Here is a 16,864-nt window from a genome sequence, read left to right as displayed (position 1 = left end):
AAACCATGAGCTAATCTGTTTTGTTTTTAATTTAAAAAGCAGACATCTAAGCATCTTCTTTAATGATATTACCTTAAAAAGACTATGGAAGAAGTCTGTGCATTAACTAAATGTCCCAGGAGGAGAGGAGAGTTTTTTGGTATTTTCTGGACAATGACGATATTTTTAGGTCATAAACTTCTTGTTATTTCAGTAGTTGAGTGACTGACAAACTGTCATGTCAAACTACGTGTGGCTTATGTTTTACACTGTGTGGGTTATCTTAAATAGACAGTAAAGAAATTCTGGTATCGCCTCTTTAGTCTTTGTGGCTTTGAAGCGTCTCTGATCGAACCCTTTAGGGTAAAACCTTTTAAGATGAACCAGAGAAGCTGCTATTTTCAGTTTCCTCCACTCTCTTTCATGGACTGTGTTATGCATACATAACGCAGTCCCATGGGTTACATGTATGTGAATGTGAATGAATGGCCCATGAGATAATAATGAGCAGGGCTGTAGTTTCCCTGTGGCTGGTATTAGCAGCTGCTCTCTGCCCTCATCTGTATTCTGTCTCTGTTTTTGCCCGGCAGATACAAAGCTGTCATCGAGGCCTGCTCGCTTCAGCCTGACATTGACATTCTTCCACAGGGGGACCAGACAGAGATCGGGGAACGGGTCAGTATCACAGTAACATTTATGAGTTTTTGTCTGGCTGTATCTCCCACTGTGGCTCACTATATTACAGAATCATTTGTCATCGTTACTGTGCAGCAAGATTTTGATGTTTGCGTATCAGGAAACTAGACTGACCCTGTTCATCTAGAGCGCTGTCATGTTGGATTTCTTCATGCACCAGTAATGCAGGAAATAAACCCTAGTCTCCTTTGCTCCTCTAAGGAAAAGAGCCGCACGTATTTCTGGATATTGTTAATTCATCTTTGTGTTGAAGCCTCTGTGAGATAACATTTTGCTGTCCTCCGATGCAGGGCATCATCCTATCAGGTGGACAGAAACAGCGAATCAGTGTGGCCAGAGCCATGTACCAGCAGACCCACGTTGTCTTTCTGGTGAGACTGCACACAGAAATAACTGAACAGATAAAATGGATGGCTTCTCAGGCTGCATCTGTGATTTGTTAGTATTCAATGAGAAACTGTTTCTGTAGCACTACCTGACGGTGCTTGTGATTCTCTTTCTGATGCCTTCCTGTGTGACTTAAATAGCAACACACTCTAAGAAGCCCAGAGCAGAAGGTTTAAGAAACATTCCCTGCCATTAAATAGTAATAACTTTATATGAAATCAATCTCAAAATCTCCTCAATTAATCCTTAATGACTTTCTGTGTGCTCACACTCTGTTGGATGACTGGGGGGAATGTAGTGTTCAGTATCTTGTTCAAGGACACTTTGACCTTTTAGCTTGTGGATTACCTACCCGATACCCTGAGCCACAGCCACCCTGCTCAGCATTTTTGAATTAATCTTTAAATTAATATTAAATATTGTAGTGTAACACATCCTACACTTCACAACGCCCACAATACCCAAGATATGGAGTTAAAAGACACTGAGTTTAGGGCGTCTTCTTACTATAATACACAAAATATGTCTCTGTTTGATTCTTTGTCTGCTAACTCCTCCTACATGGTCAGGAGCTGAGTACACTTAGCACACAGGTACATCTTAGGCCCCTGAAGGTTCTCATCTACATCATATATATGGTATGAAATCATCATGTTCCCTAGCAATGGGCTAAAATCACCCATTTATAGTATGTATGCATCTATAACACCTTGTGATCACATCCTTACAGTAACATCTAATTTATATTCACAAAACTTCTGTTTTCCATGATATATGATGATGCCATTAGGTTACCTGGCAACCAGCTAACAACAGCCTAAAATAAGCTGATGTTTGTTTTGTTTTTTTCTTTATCTGCCTACAACACCTTATGAAAGCATTCTGTCATTTTCATTTCATTACATAATAACTTCTCACTTTTACTGAAAAACTTAATTATATATAATATAACTATGATGTTGGCCCAGCAACAACTTAACAATGGGCATATATGTATGTATATTCACCATCTGAATCATGTTTTCAGGAGATGTATTGTTTTGTTTTCCTCTGAACTTCTCAACATATGTAGGATGATCCATTTTCTGCTTTGGACATCCACCTGAGTGACCATCTGATGCAGGATGGTATCCTGAAGCTCCTGAGAGAAGAGAAGAGGACCGTGGTGCTGGTCACACACAAACTGCAATATTTACCACATGCAGATTGGGTAAGAACTGCTTAATAGTTAATAAGACTGTTTGTCTGGGATGGCTGGTATATAATGGACGATAAAGACATTTTATTGTCTCATTTATGATGCACTTTATCTCTCAACGATCCCAAAGCAAATAGAGATTGATTGCAAGTCTCATCTAAATACAGATCTTCTTTTGTGTGTGTGGTTATTATTAGATTATTGCCATGAAAGATGGCACCATCCAGACTGAGGGGACTCTGAAGGACATCCAAAACTCTGAACCTGAACTCTTTGAGCAGTGGAAAACCCTCATGAACAGACAGGATCAGGAGTTTGAGAAGGTGATTAATGACTGCAAAAGCAAAGTGTTGACTTTTAATCAGCTCCAAGAATCTTTAATTTGTGTAATTTGAACACTTTCTTTTTTAGATCCAGGTGAGACAGACACTCCGTCTGGAATGAAAGTTAGATTACCTGGGTGTTTTTGGTAGCTGAAATAAATTCAATGTTGATCTCTCCTTCAGGAAACTGTGGCAGAGAGTATGACAGACCTAGAGAGAAAAAACCTGCGGAGGGCCATGTATTCGAGAGAGGCTGCCAGGACTGAAGAGGATGAGGAAGGTGAGAGGACACAGGAAAGAGTCACGATGACAGCAGCTGGAATGAGTATGTGCATGAATGGCGTGGGTGCTTCTCAGCCTGATTTAATGCTTATGTTTCCCTTAATGATAAATGCAGGATGACAATTCCCCTTCTCCTGCTGAGAGCTTAAGCTTATTCAGCTTATTTTAATGTTAACATCTTTTGTAATGTCTGCAGTTATTTAAATGACTCATAGTTCCCTGTATTTGATTCCTTCCTGTCTCTGCAGTGCAAACGTTGCACGGAGTACTCTTATCTTGGTTTGGTCTTTTTGTCTTTTCGTTCCTCTTTTCACCTTTTCAGCAACTGGATACGTCGCCATGTTATTTCCCACCGCCTCCTGCTGTGATTAACCATTGAATCTGATCCTTTATCTGTGTGTGTGTGTTTGCTGTTGAATGAGCACTTGCAGTTGAAAAGCGCTACGGTGCACTGGCTGTACTCTTTATCTTTGTTCTGTGTTGTCTCCCGTGTGCTGGTGGCACCCCGGGGTGGACTTGTGCGATGGCTCCAGCTACCCTCATGTTCGATCGAGCAGGTGTGGCCAGAAAGCATGGTGTGAAAAAAAAAGTTGAAACAGAAAAAGACGTTTGTGGCTTTGTAGCACTGCTAGCTAATGGCAGATGTGTTTGCTTCTCTATTTTAGAATCTCATCATCCATTTTCCTGCTCTTTCCCCCTCCCAAACATTTGTCTCTCTTGCTCTTGAAGGCTTACTTAGTGTGAGCATGACTGTAGTTGAGAGTAGAAGTTGTTTCTTTAGGCCTGCCACTCATTATTTCCCCATCTTTTCCTCCCTTTTTCTCTTGCTTCCTCTCCACCTCCAGCTTGTCTGAGCCTCTCAGACGCCCACATGTAGCCTCATGCTCCAAAGCTTGCTGCTTGATGTAATGTGATAGATTTAAATCCGAGGTGGGAAAAAGGTTGGAGGTTGTTACATTATCTCTTCACCCCCGAGTCAGTGTGTTGTTGTCACGCTGGTGCTCCTGAAAAACATGCCATTCATGGGAATGAGTGGCTGCTTGTCTTTGTGGAGTGTAGCTTCTGTAGCCTCTAGCACACCTTCTCCTCTCCTTTGGACCTCTGTCTATTATTTCTTCACTTCTCTCCTTTCCTGTGCTAGTCGTGGATTGTCAGACTGGCGCAGGAGGAGAAATGTTGAGCAATATGTCAGAAAAGGAAAGAGGAAAGAGAGAAAAAGTGAAGGTAATGAAATATTTGAGAAGAAGGGTAGAAGGAGAGAAAGAAATGTCATGAGCGTCTGAGCTGTGAGTTGTAGCAGAGCAGGGCGTTTTTAGACAGAAATAAGCAAATTTACATAAGATAAAAAAAATGTGACAATGGAAGCAGTCCTTGCAAAATAGATAACTCGGCCTAGTCTAAGGAGCTTGGAAAGAAAAGCGTCTGGACTTCTTAAAGTTGCTTGAAGACGTTTCACCTCTCATCCGAGAAGCTTCTTCAGTTCTAAGGTCAAATGGCCGAGAGTCCCAGATTTAAACCCAGTGGGAGTATCCCCCCAATAACTCGGCCTAATTACATCTCACAATTGGCCAAAAACAAAACCTTTAACACTGGACTTCATCTCTGTTTCAACCCCAGAGGAATCTGTGGAGAGTGAAGATGATGACAACCTGTCACAGGTAATGCGCCAGAGAGCTACCATCCCCTGGCGCTCCTGCGGCACCTACCTGTCCTCTGCAGGGCTCCTCCTGCTCAGCCTGCTCCTCCTGTCGCAGCTCCTCAAACACTCCCTCATGGTGGCCATTGACTACTGGCTGGCCCACTGGACGTCACATGTCATCACAGCCAAGAAAGACGCCTCAGTTCACAACTGTACCATCGTACAGGTGAGAGGATGGACCGCTCAGCTTTTGATTTAGACACTTAGCTCTTTGTTTCTGCTTCTCTTGAGATATTTTAGAGCCATAAAGTATTTTCTGCTTCATTCGCACTGCCTTTTTAAAAATTATTTGAGCATTAATACAATCAGTGGGTCATTTTTTAAAAAGATCCATCTAGTGGGATGAAAACAAATGACGCCAATTTAAATTGTTGCATAAAATGTTTGCTATCATTTGACTTATAATCCAAACATGTTTTCTGTAAGAGGTAAATATCAGCTAATGTTAAATCAATAATTGATAAGCTTCAAAAAAGACAGACTGCATTAGATGCAAATAGTTTATCTAAAACAGAAATTGATTGTAGGCCAGCGTGAATTACATAATATTCCCACTAATTCTCAGTTGAGCAGAGCTGACCTACAACACAAACACACGCACTGCCAAATCCAGACCAACACACCCTGAAGAGACTGCAGCTCGGCCTCATCTGAATATCAAAGCTGAACTAATGTATTTATAGAAGTCAGTGTCCAAATGGAAAATGTTCGAGTTAAAGCATGTATGAGGTCTGATGTGAATGCCAGCTGCAGTGCTGTAATTTATGAAGAAGTTTAAAGTCTCAGTAACTGAGTTATAAATCTGAGTGGGTAAAAGTTGCCCTCCTGTCCACACCAGGTGACTATAGAATGATTTAGCACCTATAAAGCATTTCCTACACCCTTTTTCTACTTACTACTTGACTGTTTTAGTTACCGCTTAACCAAAATGGTCAGTAGCCTTCACACACTAACTGTACATAAAAAAACACTCGGAGTAAGCAGAGGAAGAGTTAACCTGCATGATCCACATTCAAGAAGTCACACGGGCTGTTAACAAATGATTGTGTTTCAGGACCAGTAAAACAACACTGTCATCAGTAGTTGCTGTATATGTATATTTGTGTGCGTGCGTGTCTGTGTTATGTGTGCATGTGTGAAATGCCAGGTCACGTGAAGGCCGTCGACAGACTCGGCTCAGGATGAGGGCTGCATAAAAGGCACCGTGTCCTGCTGAATATAAACAGCAGCCGTCTGTCTCTTTCTCTCACCCACAAACATCCACTGCATGTCCAGCTAAGCGTAGATAATAAATTGTCACTTGAATGCTGATCACAACTTGTCTGGCTGAACTTCAGTGCGTCGTTGCCAGCTTTATCTAATCTACGCTGTGCTACAGACTAATCCACGAGGGGACTCTCAGAAGTCCTGTTCTGACAAACGCACACTCGGCCACTTCACATAAATGCCACACTGCTTCTCTCCTTCTAGAGAGAGGAAATAATTGAGCAGTGAGAGGATTAGATAGTGGAAATGCTTCATGTCACAAGTGGCAACTGGGCTGTGTGATGAGCAGCTAAAGGGTCTTTTTTTTCCCAGTGATATCTCTGATATATTTTTCTCTTCTTTTAGAGGTCCTACCTGCAACTTTTTCACTGTATATAAAAATAAGCATCAGCTAACATTAATAGCTGAGACTGTAATGAGTTCATCTAAAATCCCAAATATATATTCTGAGAGGTGCTGATGACATCAAATTTAAAAAATGACCTTTTTTTCTCCTTCAAATAGTAAATCTTATCATTTTATATCATTTCTATGTTCGAATGTGAATAAATGTGGCTTTGTGATATTTGCATTTCACTGAATTCTGTTTTTAATTACATTATGCACACCTTCCCAGCTTTTTTGGAATTATTTATTTTTAAAGACCCATCAGTTTGAGGTGCCAGACCAGCATTTGGATTATGCTTCCTGGCTTTTGTTTAAATTTAGATCAGTGTGACTCAGCGGAGAGAGCAGGTTATGTACAAATCACAGATTTTAGCCAAGTGAAGCATGCTGTGCTGCAACTGTTTCACTCATGCAGCATAATCATCAGTTTAGTTTGCTTTGTGATCAACTGACTTACGAGATCTAATCAATCAGGACTGCATGGAAACCATTATAACCATAAAATCCTCACGATTACGCCCTGAAGCTTGTCTTTATATGTTTGCTGTCATTTAGATTTTAATGTTTGGTGCTAGAGCTTTTATCTCTTGGCCACTGCTCCTTCAGAGGACAGAGTGCTGTCCCTTAACTCTGTCATTAGTAAATGGTTAGGATGTTGATATTAGGTCTATTTTTATAAAATAAATGCAGCTATTTCTTTAGCGAACTGTGTGAAATGGAAGAAATTTGAATTAGTGATGTGTGAGAGTGAAAATGAAGATAAACATTTCTTAGTATTATGATCAAAAGGTATCACATAAAATAAAAGTGGATAGAAAATTTGGATCCAGGGTGAAGAGAATAATTAGATTAGAAGCAAAAGGAAGAAGAAAATAGTTCCCCAGCCCACTTTATTTCTCTTTTTCTGTTCAAATATTATCAGCTTAGCTTGGAAAATCTCACTGGCTTTTGTTCTAGACAGCTGATTTTTAACCAGCCTCGATGTTTAATTGTGTTTATAATTACAACAAAGTAAGTAGGACGACAGACTCTTCTTTCTCAAACAACACATAGCATTGTGCTCATGCCTTTTATAACCCCCTCTGTGTGTGTGTGTGTGTGTGTGTGTGTGTGTGTGTGTGTGTGTGTGTGTGTGTGTGTGTGTGTGTGTGTGTGTGTGTGTGTGTGTTATAGGACTGTGGCTTCAGCCACTCCTGGTATCTGTCTGTGTTCAGTGTGCTCTGCTGCCTGGGCATCGTCCTCTGTCTCGCCACCTCCGTGGCTGTGGAGTGGACCGGTCTCAAAGCGGCCAAAGAGCTGCACCACAACCTGCTCAACAAGATCATCCTGGCCCCCATGAGGTGCGACGCTCAGCGCGTTTGTGTGTTTGTCTGTGTGCACGTGCGTGTGTGTGTGCATGCCTTATGATGTGTGAAAACGGGCAGAGACAGAGAAAGATGTGTGCTTGCTGATGATATAAGAGAAAACACAGTTAAAAGGTTTTTTGCCTCATTACTCTGAGCACCATCTGCTTTCCTCGTGCAAAACCCAGGAGACATCACCTGCCTCAAGACACACTGGAAAGCAATGTATATACACATAAAGAAGCTGCATTAACATACTGTGCAGAATTCACATGAATGAATGTAAACTCAAGATTCAAGATCTTGTATTTGCCACGTGCATAGTTATACAAGTACAACACGCAGTGAAATGTGTCCTGATACGCTCCTCGACTGGGCAAAAAGAGAGAGAAAACATTATATACAGTAAGTAAATATATACAAAGAGGACATTATGTGCAGTAACTGAGCCAGACAACTCTGGAAAAAATCTATTTCCATCTGTAAATCAACGTTTCGGATTATTGGCTCAAAATTTGGCATGTTAAATTTTTTAAATACTAAATCAAGCTTCTGAAAATAACATGAATTTTTGAGTTATAAAGTGGAAATGTATTTTTTTCAGTGGCAGAAGCATCCACACTGTTTTTAAATATTGAATCTTATTTTATTTTATTGTATAATTCTGATCTTTGAAATTAACCTTATGAGACTAAATCAGTCATGTCAAGGCACTTTACATGGTAAGGTTCAGACTTAACAAGATGATAGAAAGGATCCCCTGCGAGCAAGGTCCCATATCAGAGGAAGAGACCCCAGGTGGTTGGGGGTGAGCGGAAAGAGGTGGGAGAAAGCCCACAGGTGAAAACACAAAGTTAATGACATGCAGTAGAAGCACAGAACTGCATGGAGAGTGGAAAAGAGCCAAATGGAGAATGCTCAGTGCATCATGGGAAGTCCCCCAGCAGCCTGAGCCTATAACAACATAACAAATGGTTAAGAGTCACCTGATCCAGGCCTGCCTATAAGCTTTATCAAAAAGAAAAGCTTTTAAGTCTAATATTAAAGGTACAGATACCTCTAATGGAGCCAAGTGCTCTATTTGGGATAATATGATACTTTAAGGTCTTTAAGATATGATGGAGCTCAGGTCTTCGTATGTGAGGTGTGTGAGAAGGATTTTAAATTCAATTATGGATTTAACAGGGAGCCAATGAAGAAAAGCTAATCTCTTTCTAGTCCTTGTTAGAGCTCCAGCGGAAGCATTTTTGATAAGCCGGCAGTATTTCAGAGAGTAATCTGGTCATTTTGATGATAAAGTACAGGGAATTTTACTCTCTTTCTTCTCTTCAGGCTCTTTGAGACCACTCCTCTCGGCAGCATCCTAAACAGATTTTCCACTGACACCAACACAATCGATCAGCACATTCCCACCACCCTCGAGTGCCTCTCCCGCTCCACCTTACTATGCGTGTCCGCTTTGGGTGTCATCTCCTACGTCACACCCGTTTTCCTCATCGCCCTTCTGCCGCTGGCCGTCACCTGCTACTTTATTCAGAAATACTTCCGGATGGCTTCCAGGTGAGTCTGACGGGATAGATGGAGGGAAGTCACAGACACATTGCTATATAGCGAGATTTTTTTTTTTTGGTGGGACAAAATAAATATTCCTTTTCAGAATGAAATTCATTAGATTTATGATTTGGATCCAAAAATCTAATATCTGAATATGGTTCAGCTGATATTTCCCCGTTTGTTGTCTCTGCTATGTTCTGGTCAGGGACCTGCAGCAGTTGGAGGACAGCACACAACTCCCTTTACTCTCCCACTTCTCTGAGACAGTTGAAGGTCTCACCACTATACGAGCCCTCAGGTAACACATGCTTACATCCTTGGTGAAAATGGGAACATTTAAAAAGCCATAGCCGAGGTTAAAAATACAATATTTTTCAAAAGGGCTTCAGAACGCTGTAGGCTACTTGCGTGCAAACAGGGACACACAAAAGCTTCAGCATTTACGATTGGACTATAGTGGACTGTTGGTTAGGTAATTATGTACTGTAGAAGTGAAAATGCCAAAAGCTTATTTCAGGTATTTGGCTGAAATCAAACGCTCAGTGACAAAGGAGCCACAAGTGCAAACATTTGAAATTGTTTTCAGATTCTTGAGATCTTTGCACATTTGGAAAGGCAGCGTTTATTGAAAAATCGTTACATATGTGGCATTTTCCTGAACCTGAAAATGTCAAAAGAAATTTCAGCCTTAAATACCAAACAGGCAAAGCCATTCGTTTTATTTCTGTCACTAAATGTCATTATATTCCTAAAAGTTAAAGAGCAATGAGAAATAGCATACGGTGCTTTTCTTAGATATAGATGTAACGCAGTCCGGGATACAGTGAAATAATGAATGACTTAAACCCCTTCTGTTGGCAGGTATGAGCCCAGGTTCAGACAGAGGTTACTACAGTTCACCGATGCCAACAACATCGCCTCTCTCTTCCTCACAGCAGCCAACCGTTGGCTGGAGGTCCGCATGGTAATGATCCGTCTGCTGCGCCCTTCTTTAAAATTCACATCAGTTCTGCTTCACTGTTTGTCAGATATCTGCTTCACATTTATGCTGATGTTGCTGGGTAACTGCTCCCTCTGTTGGGGTCTCTGAAACACTGAATTTTTCATTCTCCTATTAGCTTGAAATGCTGTCTACATGTCATGTTTTATGTATTGACCGTGCTGCTCACAGTTCATTCGGCTCCTTGTGTTTCACAGCAGCAGAAACTCTTGAAATGTTGATGAATGCAAACAAGAACACGCCCCCACCGCCCCCACTGTCATGTCTGTTAACAATAAACCAATCTACAATAATGGATCTCTTTAAGCGTTATTTACCTTCTTCAGTTATTAAGTGAAGCGTTAACTTCTCGCTGTGATGTTGACTTTGTCTGTCTCTGCAGGAGTACATCGGAGCCTGTGTGGTGTTGGTGGCGGCGGTAGCCTCCATCACCAATTCGCTCTACAACCAGCTGTCCCCCGGGCTGGTGGGGCTCGGTCTGACATACGCACTCATGGTGAGAGTGTGTGTGTGTTTAACTGTTAAGGTATTTACAGGTTTAAGCTCAATGTTGCAAAAAGCTCCCGCAGCACTAGTAGTATAAAGAACACTTTCATTACTTGACCAATGTGTTTCATTTGTAGTTAATTTATTTTAAAAAAGGATGGAGAAAATTGTCTTTTGTAACAATTTCTTTCCTTTGTTTCTACTGATTCTTACATGTTTTAGTGCAGACAGATAAAAATAACTTTTACAGTCACAGTAAAAAGAAAATGTATCCTTTCTCAAGTTTGTACACATCAGTGAAAAGAAATCTGATCCTTACCAGGTTTTAAAATTGAGTACATACAACCTGAGATGAACAAAAACACATGACATACTGCACCATAATAATTAATCATTATGGTTAATCTTTTCTGTATGACTTCATCAGTCTCTCGCTTGGCTCCCTCTTCTTTACAATGTTGCTTCAGTTCCCCATTTATGCACGGCTCTCTTAAGTTGAGGCTGAGGCATGGACTTTGACTGGGTCACTGCAACACCTTGATTATTTTCTTTTTCAGACATTCTGTTGTAGATTTGCTGCTGTGCTTGGCATCACTGTCCTGTTGCGTGATCCAGTTTTGGTCAAGCTTTAGTTGTTAGACAGCTTGCCTTACATTTGACTCTTGAATACTTTGGTATAAAGAGGAGTTCTTGGTTGACTCAGTGACTGTGAGCTGCCAAGATCCAATCATCACCCCTCCACCACAGTGCTGACAGTTGCTATGAGGTGATGTGCTGTGTTTGATTTTGAACAAATGTGGTGCCGTGCATTATGGCCAAACAAATGGTGGCTGCAATTCAGCAGGTAGAGTTAATTGAAAGGTTGGTGGTTTGATCGCTGGCTGCTTCAGTCTGCATAGCAAATTGTCCTTGGACAAGATACTGAACCCCAAGTTGCCCTCTGTTGTGTTCAACACTTTTCTAACCGTACTGTCGAACTTTAACATTGAAATTGCTAACTGAGACCTTGGGGTGTATTTGCTCAGACTGGCCGTCTGGGAAGATTGGCAGTTGTCTTGAATGTTTTCCACATGTGAATAATCTTTTTCACTTCAGGCTTCAGATTGTTTGGAAATGGCCGTATAACACTTCCCAGAGTGACGGACAGCTTCTCTAAAATCATTGCTGATGCTTTTCCTGCTTGGCATTCTGTTAGCACACAGCTGAAAGCTCCAAACCACCAAACCGACCAAATCTCCTGCTTTTATAGAGGTGGTCACACTCACTGATGATCAGTTAATAAAGCACAGTTGATTAGCAGCACCTGGCTACTACTTACACTATTAATTCTTATTGAAGCAGTAAGAGTTACTTGATTTTTCCACACGCTGGATTTTTGTCAAATAAATAATGACATGATGTAATATGCTGTGCTTTGTTGTTCATGAGATTGCATTTACCTAATTTGAACACCTGGTAAAGCCCAGATGATTTTCATTTTGTCCTGTTATGTAAAATAACACTGTGACTTTAAGTGTGAAGGAAAAATGTGCCTAAATGCATCTTCTCACTGGAAATAAAATAAATAATTGGATTGTAGATATTTTATTAAAATACTTCCACACTATCTTATCCTTTCAACATTTACCAGGTCACTGGCAGCCCGTTTAACGTTAGGATGTGGTTTTACTTCATATTAAATGAGCACATTTTCAGAAATTAGAAGATACTACTTAAGAAAAATGTTTTATGCAGGGATTTTAGCCCTAAAGTACTGTTTAGTTTTTTCATGCCATTGAGATGAAAACACAATAAAGGTTGTGGATGCTAAAAGGTAGAAAAGGTTGATATTCATGTAAATTAGTTTCTTTTTTTGGTATATTTTTGCTGTAAAAATACAGCAATTTCAGGTAAATTGGGAACAAAATGTTTTTATTTCAAGTGTTTCTGTGTTTCTGAAAAAGCCTGTCTAGAAAATTCATCGTGACAGTCACGAAAAGCCGAGACACACTGAGGATATTCGAGTTGTATCTGGGTGAAAACAACAACAATGTCCACACCGAAAGGACTGCGTGTCTGTGTGGTGACATTTACTCAGCTCATCTCCTCCCTCCTCCCTTCTTGTATCAGGTGTCCAACTACATGAACTGGATGGTGCGTAACTTGGCAGACATGGAAGTACAGCTTGGCTCAGTCAAGAGGATTAACGGCCTGCTCAAAACTGAACCCGAGAATTACGAGGGACTGCTCAGTGAGTGCACTCTACCGCCTCAAATTAAGCTTTCTCTTACTGATTCAGCAGGCGCTCAGAGAAATCATGTCTAATGTCTTACCTGAAAAGTGTTTGTGATTTCTTCTTGAGTGAAGAAGCCTGAAATAAACTCTACATTCATCACTGTCAGTTCAAGAAGGGTATCATAATGTTCACAAGAAATGGATCTTTATCCCTCGCGCTTATTTAAAACTCAGCTAATGTCTTTTATATCCCCTAATAATCGATCATACATGCATGCGCTATGTAAAAGTGTGTGGTGTGCAGTATGCAATGCGTCTGTTTCTTATCCATAAAATGTGGGAAAATTTTACATTTTGGTGACAAATTGAAGGAGAATATATGCTGATAAGATGGATTCGCTCAGGTTTTTGCTTCTCAGATGGAAAAAAAGATCAAATTGAAAGTCGTGATGTTTTCTTGCGTGTCTCAGCTGTGTCTCAGGTTCCTGACGGCTGGCCCCGACAGGGAGAGATCAAGATACAGAATCTGAGCGTTCGTTATGACGCCACACTGAAGCCTGTGCTCAAAAATGTCAACGCACATATCAGCCCTGCTCAGAAGGTACAGGACAGAAACCTGTGTTTGAATGTGGAGGAGCAAAACAGATTAAATGAAAACTCTTTGGAGAAAAAACAAATATAGGTCATATAGTTGCATAACAGCTAAATGATGCAAATTTTGCATATTTCCATTTATTCTGCTGTTATTTCCCCTCAAACTTTTGTATTTCTGTTTTTTATGTTATTATTTTATTGTTGGTATTTGCACGTGTGCCCCATCAGATAAGGAAGCTGTCATTCAAACTGTGTTATGGACTGTTTTTTATCATTTTCAGACTCACAACAGAAATACATACTAAGATTTAAATAAACCAGAAAGCCAATTAACAGGAGAAATGATACAAGGTCAAATAAATAAATCACATTTAAAAATAAATGAAATAATGTCTGCATTTATTTTTAATGCCACTTTGGATGCATTTAATGAAATATTAATGTATTCACTCTGTACTTTATTTTTTATGATTTTTATTTTACCAATTTAAGTCTTCTACTTGTGAAAAGAGATAATACAGAAAATACATATTTTAGTTTACTGAGCACTGGTGAGCCTTTTAATGGACTTTGACATGTTCAGGGAGTACCCTGCTCTTGCTTTATCCTGCCTTAACAGCTAGGATAGACTAGCCACCCAGCTCCCACACCAATAAGCTTCTAAGAGACTGGATGGATAGATTAAAGGTGATAATTATGACTGTTTTTGCTTTTTTTTTCCAGGTGGGGATCTGTGGCAGGACCGGCAGCGGTAAATCCTCTTTCTCCTTGGCCTTCTTCCGCATGGTGGACATGTTTGAGGGTAAAATATCACTTCAGCTTCACACCAGCACAAAAAAAGTTAACAGGATAAAATATACATCTACTTTTGGCTGTTTGCTTATTCACAAGGGGTCGCCATAACACTTAGATCTGCACGTTTGATTTTTACACCAGATGCCCTTCCTGACATAATCCAAATGGGATTCGTGTCTCCGCAAGGGATAAAATAATAATTGAAATAGTAGAAAAAAAAGAGGAAAAGTGGTGAAATCGGTGTGTTTTTGTAAACTTCTGTCACACAGGAAGGATTGTGATTGATAACATCGACATCTCCAAGCTGCCTCTGCAAACTCTCAGATCTCGGCTGTCCATCATCCTCCAAGACCCTATCCTGTTCAGTGGCACCATCCGGTACAGTAGACTTCTCTGTCAAAAAGAAGACTAGTGAATCAGTGATTCTGATATGCATTTTAGTAAACAGGGGGGAAATGCAGAACAGTTCCAGTAAAATGAGCAGATGGTAGAGAGTCTTCAAAGACACAAAACAGGAGGTGAGCTAATTGTGGATAAGAGCAGTGTCCTCTGAAAACTCCAGTGAAGAGGTTTATTTTTAGACTCCAGCAGCACCGACCATAAAAGCAATGTCATCCCGGAGAAAAAACAAGCTGCACGATGGTCTCAGACTGTAGTTTTATCCAGTGATGTAAAAGTATATTTCAGTGTTTGTCCCTTTACATGTTTTATGTATGGACTAGGTTTAGTGATGACAGAAGGGTGTGTTGCTCGAGTTGACCAGCTTATACGCTTTAGTCCATTTACTGGAATATTCATTACACAGTCATCAGAGACACTGCTTCAAATAGATCATAATGAAATGGCCCCAGTGGCAGCTCGGAGGTGAGGATTATATTAAAGCTTAAATGTACAGACCACAAATAAAAATGACTTTTTTAAAATACTGATTTCAGACCCTCAAAATATAATATTTATTATGTCTTGTGAAATACAAACATGGATTTTTGGTGACATCGACTTGGGATATTAGGAAGGATATTTCTCACTGTTTTATGATGCTTTACAGATCATCCAAATATTTGTTATTCAAAAAAAAAGCCCTAATCATGAAGTAACTGAAAGTTGCAGCCCTAAATGTAGCTTGTTTTTGCGGGTTTGTAGGTTCAACCTGGACCCAGAGATGAAAGCAACTGATGAGATGCTGTGGGAAGCGCTGGAGATAGCTCAGCTGAAACCTGTTGTTAAATCACTTCCAGGAGGCTTGGGTGAGACATCTGTGTGTGTGTGTGTGTGTGTGTGTGTGTGTGTGTGTGTGTGTGTGTGTGTGTGTGTGTGTGTGTGTGTGTGTGTGTGTGTGTGTGTGTGTGTGTGTGTGTGTGAACTATATCACATTTGAAAACTGTTTATTTTAAAAGACACACAGAGTAAAGTGTGCTCACCCGGATCTGAACATTAAACAGAAAAATTAATTCTTTCTCAGAAGTTACATGCACTCTGTCAACGTCACATCTACCAGCTGCTCGAGTGTCCCCATACAAAGATCGAGCCGCTGTATCAGATGACATGAGCATTCATTTTTAACTCGCTGCAGTGGCTGTTTTATGTGCTGCTGCTCCGTCCTGCACAGTTTTCTGCTCGTGGTTTTGACACAGGACACCAGACAGTTGCCACCAGCAGGAAGACTCGCAGCCAGATCAAATATTATCTGAAAGTCAAGTCAGAAAATCCAACGTGCATAAATGATGAATGCTTGAAGCGATGATGTTGCACGGGGCCGTCTTTGCGTGGACATTAATATTGGCGCGTGAGCACTTCCAGTTTATCACTCGATTCCTTACGTCTCTGCCGTCCTCTGCAATTCATCACAACAACAAAAAAAGAAACGCTTCTCTTGTGGAATAAGCTTGCTGCTCATCTCACATGATCAATTTTAGTCTTGTGTGACACTGACGAATGTGTGTGTGTGTGTCAGGATGTGACAGGTTCAAGCTAAGCTGCTTGCAGCTTTAGTTTATGTCTGCTGGACCCAGATGTTCAGTAAGATATTGATCCCTGAGGCTGGAGCTGATGGCTAATTAAGTTCGTCCTTTGATTTGGTTTAAGCAACAATACAGTGTGCTATAGATGTATGCTGTGTGGTGAACCAACCTGAGTCCTTGTTACTGCCTTTATTATATGTTCATAATGGCAACTGTATAGTTTGAGGAATTAAAAAATAACCTTATTAATCATATTTAATGCAAAACACCAAACAATGCCTCTCAGTGTGACTTCACTGCATAATGCACCTCACCCCTCCCATTATTTCTAACCCTTTACATTCACCTTGCAACTAGTTTGATTCCTGTTGGAAGCCTCTGTTTGAAGAGTGACACGCATCCTACTGTTGAATAAACCGAGCGCCAGATCAAAGACATTGAGCTGCCATAAAGGATTGATCCAGTCATCAAATAGCTCCCATGTAGCGATATAAAATCTGATCTTAGACCTGTTACAGGTTTGCAGCCCACGCCACCCTCAGTCCTCTCGTTGTTTCTTCTTTCTGTATATTAACGTCAGACTTACATGACGTTACAACCAAAAAGAAAATCTCAACATTCAGTGAATTAATTCATTAATTAAGTACCTGATGGTAGATTTTTATTCTGTGTTAGGTTAAATCACTAGAGAGCTATTTGG

The 16,864-nt window shown here is 40.5% G+C and overlaps 1 protein-coding gene across 7 annotated transcripts in view; it reads left to right on the top strand.

The window, feature by feature from the left end:
* Positions 1-16,864, top strand: part of abcc8 (ATP-binding cassette, sub-family C (CFTR/MRP), member 8) — a 59,703-nt gene that overhangs the window by 41,048 nt on the left and 1,791 nt on the right. For 6 of the 7 annotated variants that reach the window (XM_063480024.2, XM_063480021.2, XM_063480023.2 and 3 more), the window contains 16 exons: positions 570-654; positions 966-1,046; positions 2,135-2,272; positions 2,458-2,583; positions 2,767-2,863; positions 4,483-4,730; positions 7,391-7,557; positions 8,893-9,120; positions 9,320-9,412; positions 9,976-10,078; positions 10,497-10,610; positions 12,710-12,830; positions 13,285-13,415; positions 14,132-14,210; positions 14,473-14,581; positions 15,347-15,450. In XM_063480024.2, coding sequence (XP_063336094.1) covers positions 570-654; positions 966-1,046; positions 2,135-2,272; positions 2,458-2,583; positions 2,767-2,863; positions 4,483-4,730; positions 7,391-7,557; positions 8,893-9,120; positions 9,320-9,412; positions 9,976-10,078; positions 10,497-10,610; positions 12,710-12,830; positions 13,285-13,415; positions 14,132-14,210; positions 14,473-14,581; positions 15,347-15,450 — 2,024 coding nt within the window. Of the gene's footprint in view, positions 1-569; positions 655-965; positions 1,047-2,134; positions 2,273-2,457; positions 2,584-2,766; positions 2,864-4,482; positions 4,731-7,390; positions 7,558-8,892; positions 9,121-9,319; positions 9,413-9,975; positions 10,079-10,496; positions 10,611-12,709; positions 12,831-13,284; positions 13,416-14,131; positions 14,211-14,472; positions 14,582-15,346; positions 15,451-16,864 lie in introns of those variants that run through there. The other variant, XR_010094414.1, reaches the window with a different exon arrangement.

The sequence above is a fragment of the Pelmatolapia mariae genome, linkage group LG7, assembly GCF_036321145.2.
Source record: "Pelmatolapia mariae isolate MD_Pm_ZW linkage group LG7, Pm_UMD_F_2, whole genome shotgun sequence".
Lineage (NCBI taxonomy): Eukaryota > Metazoa > Chordata > Actinopteri > Cichliformes > Cichlidae > Pelmatolapia > Pelmatolapia mariae.
This window is presented reverse-complemented; position numbering and strand designations above follow the sequence as displayed.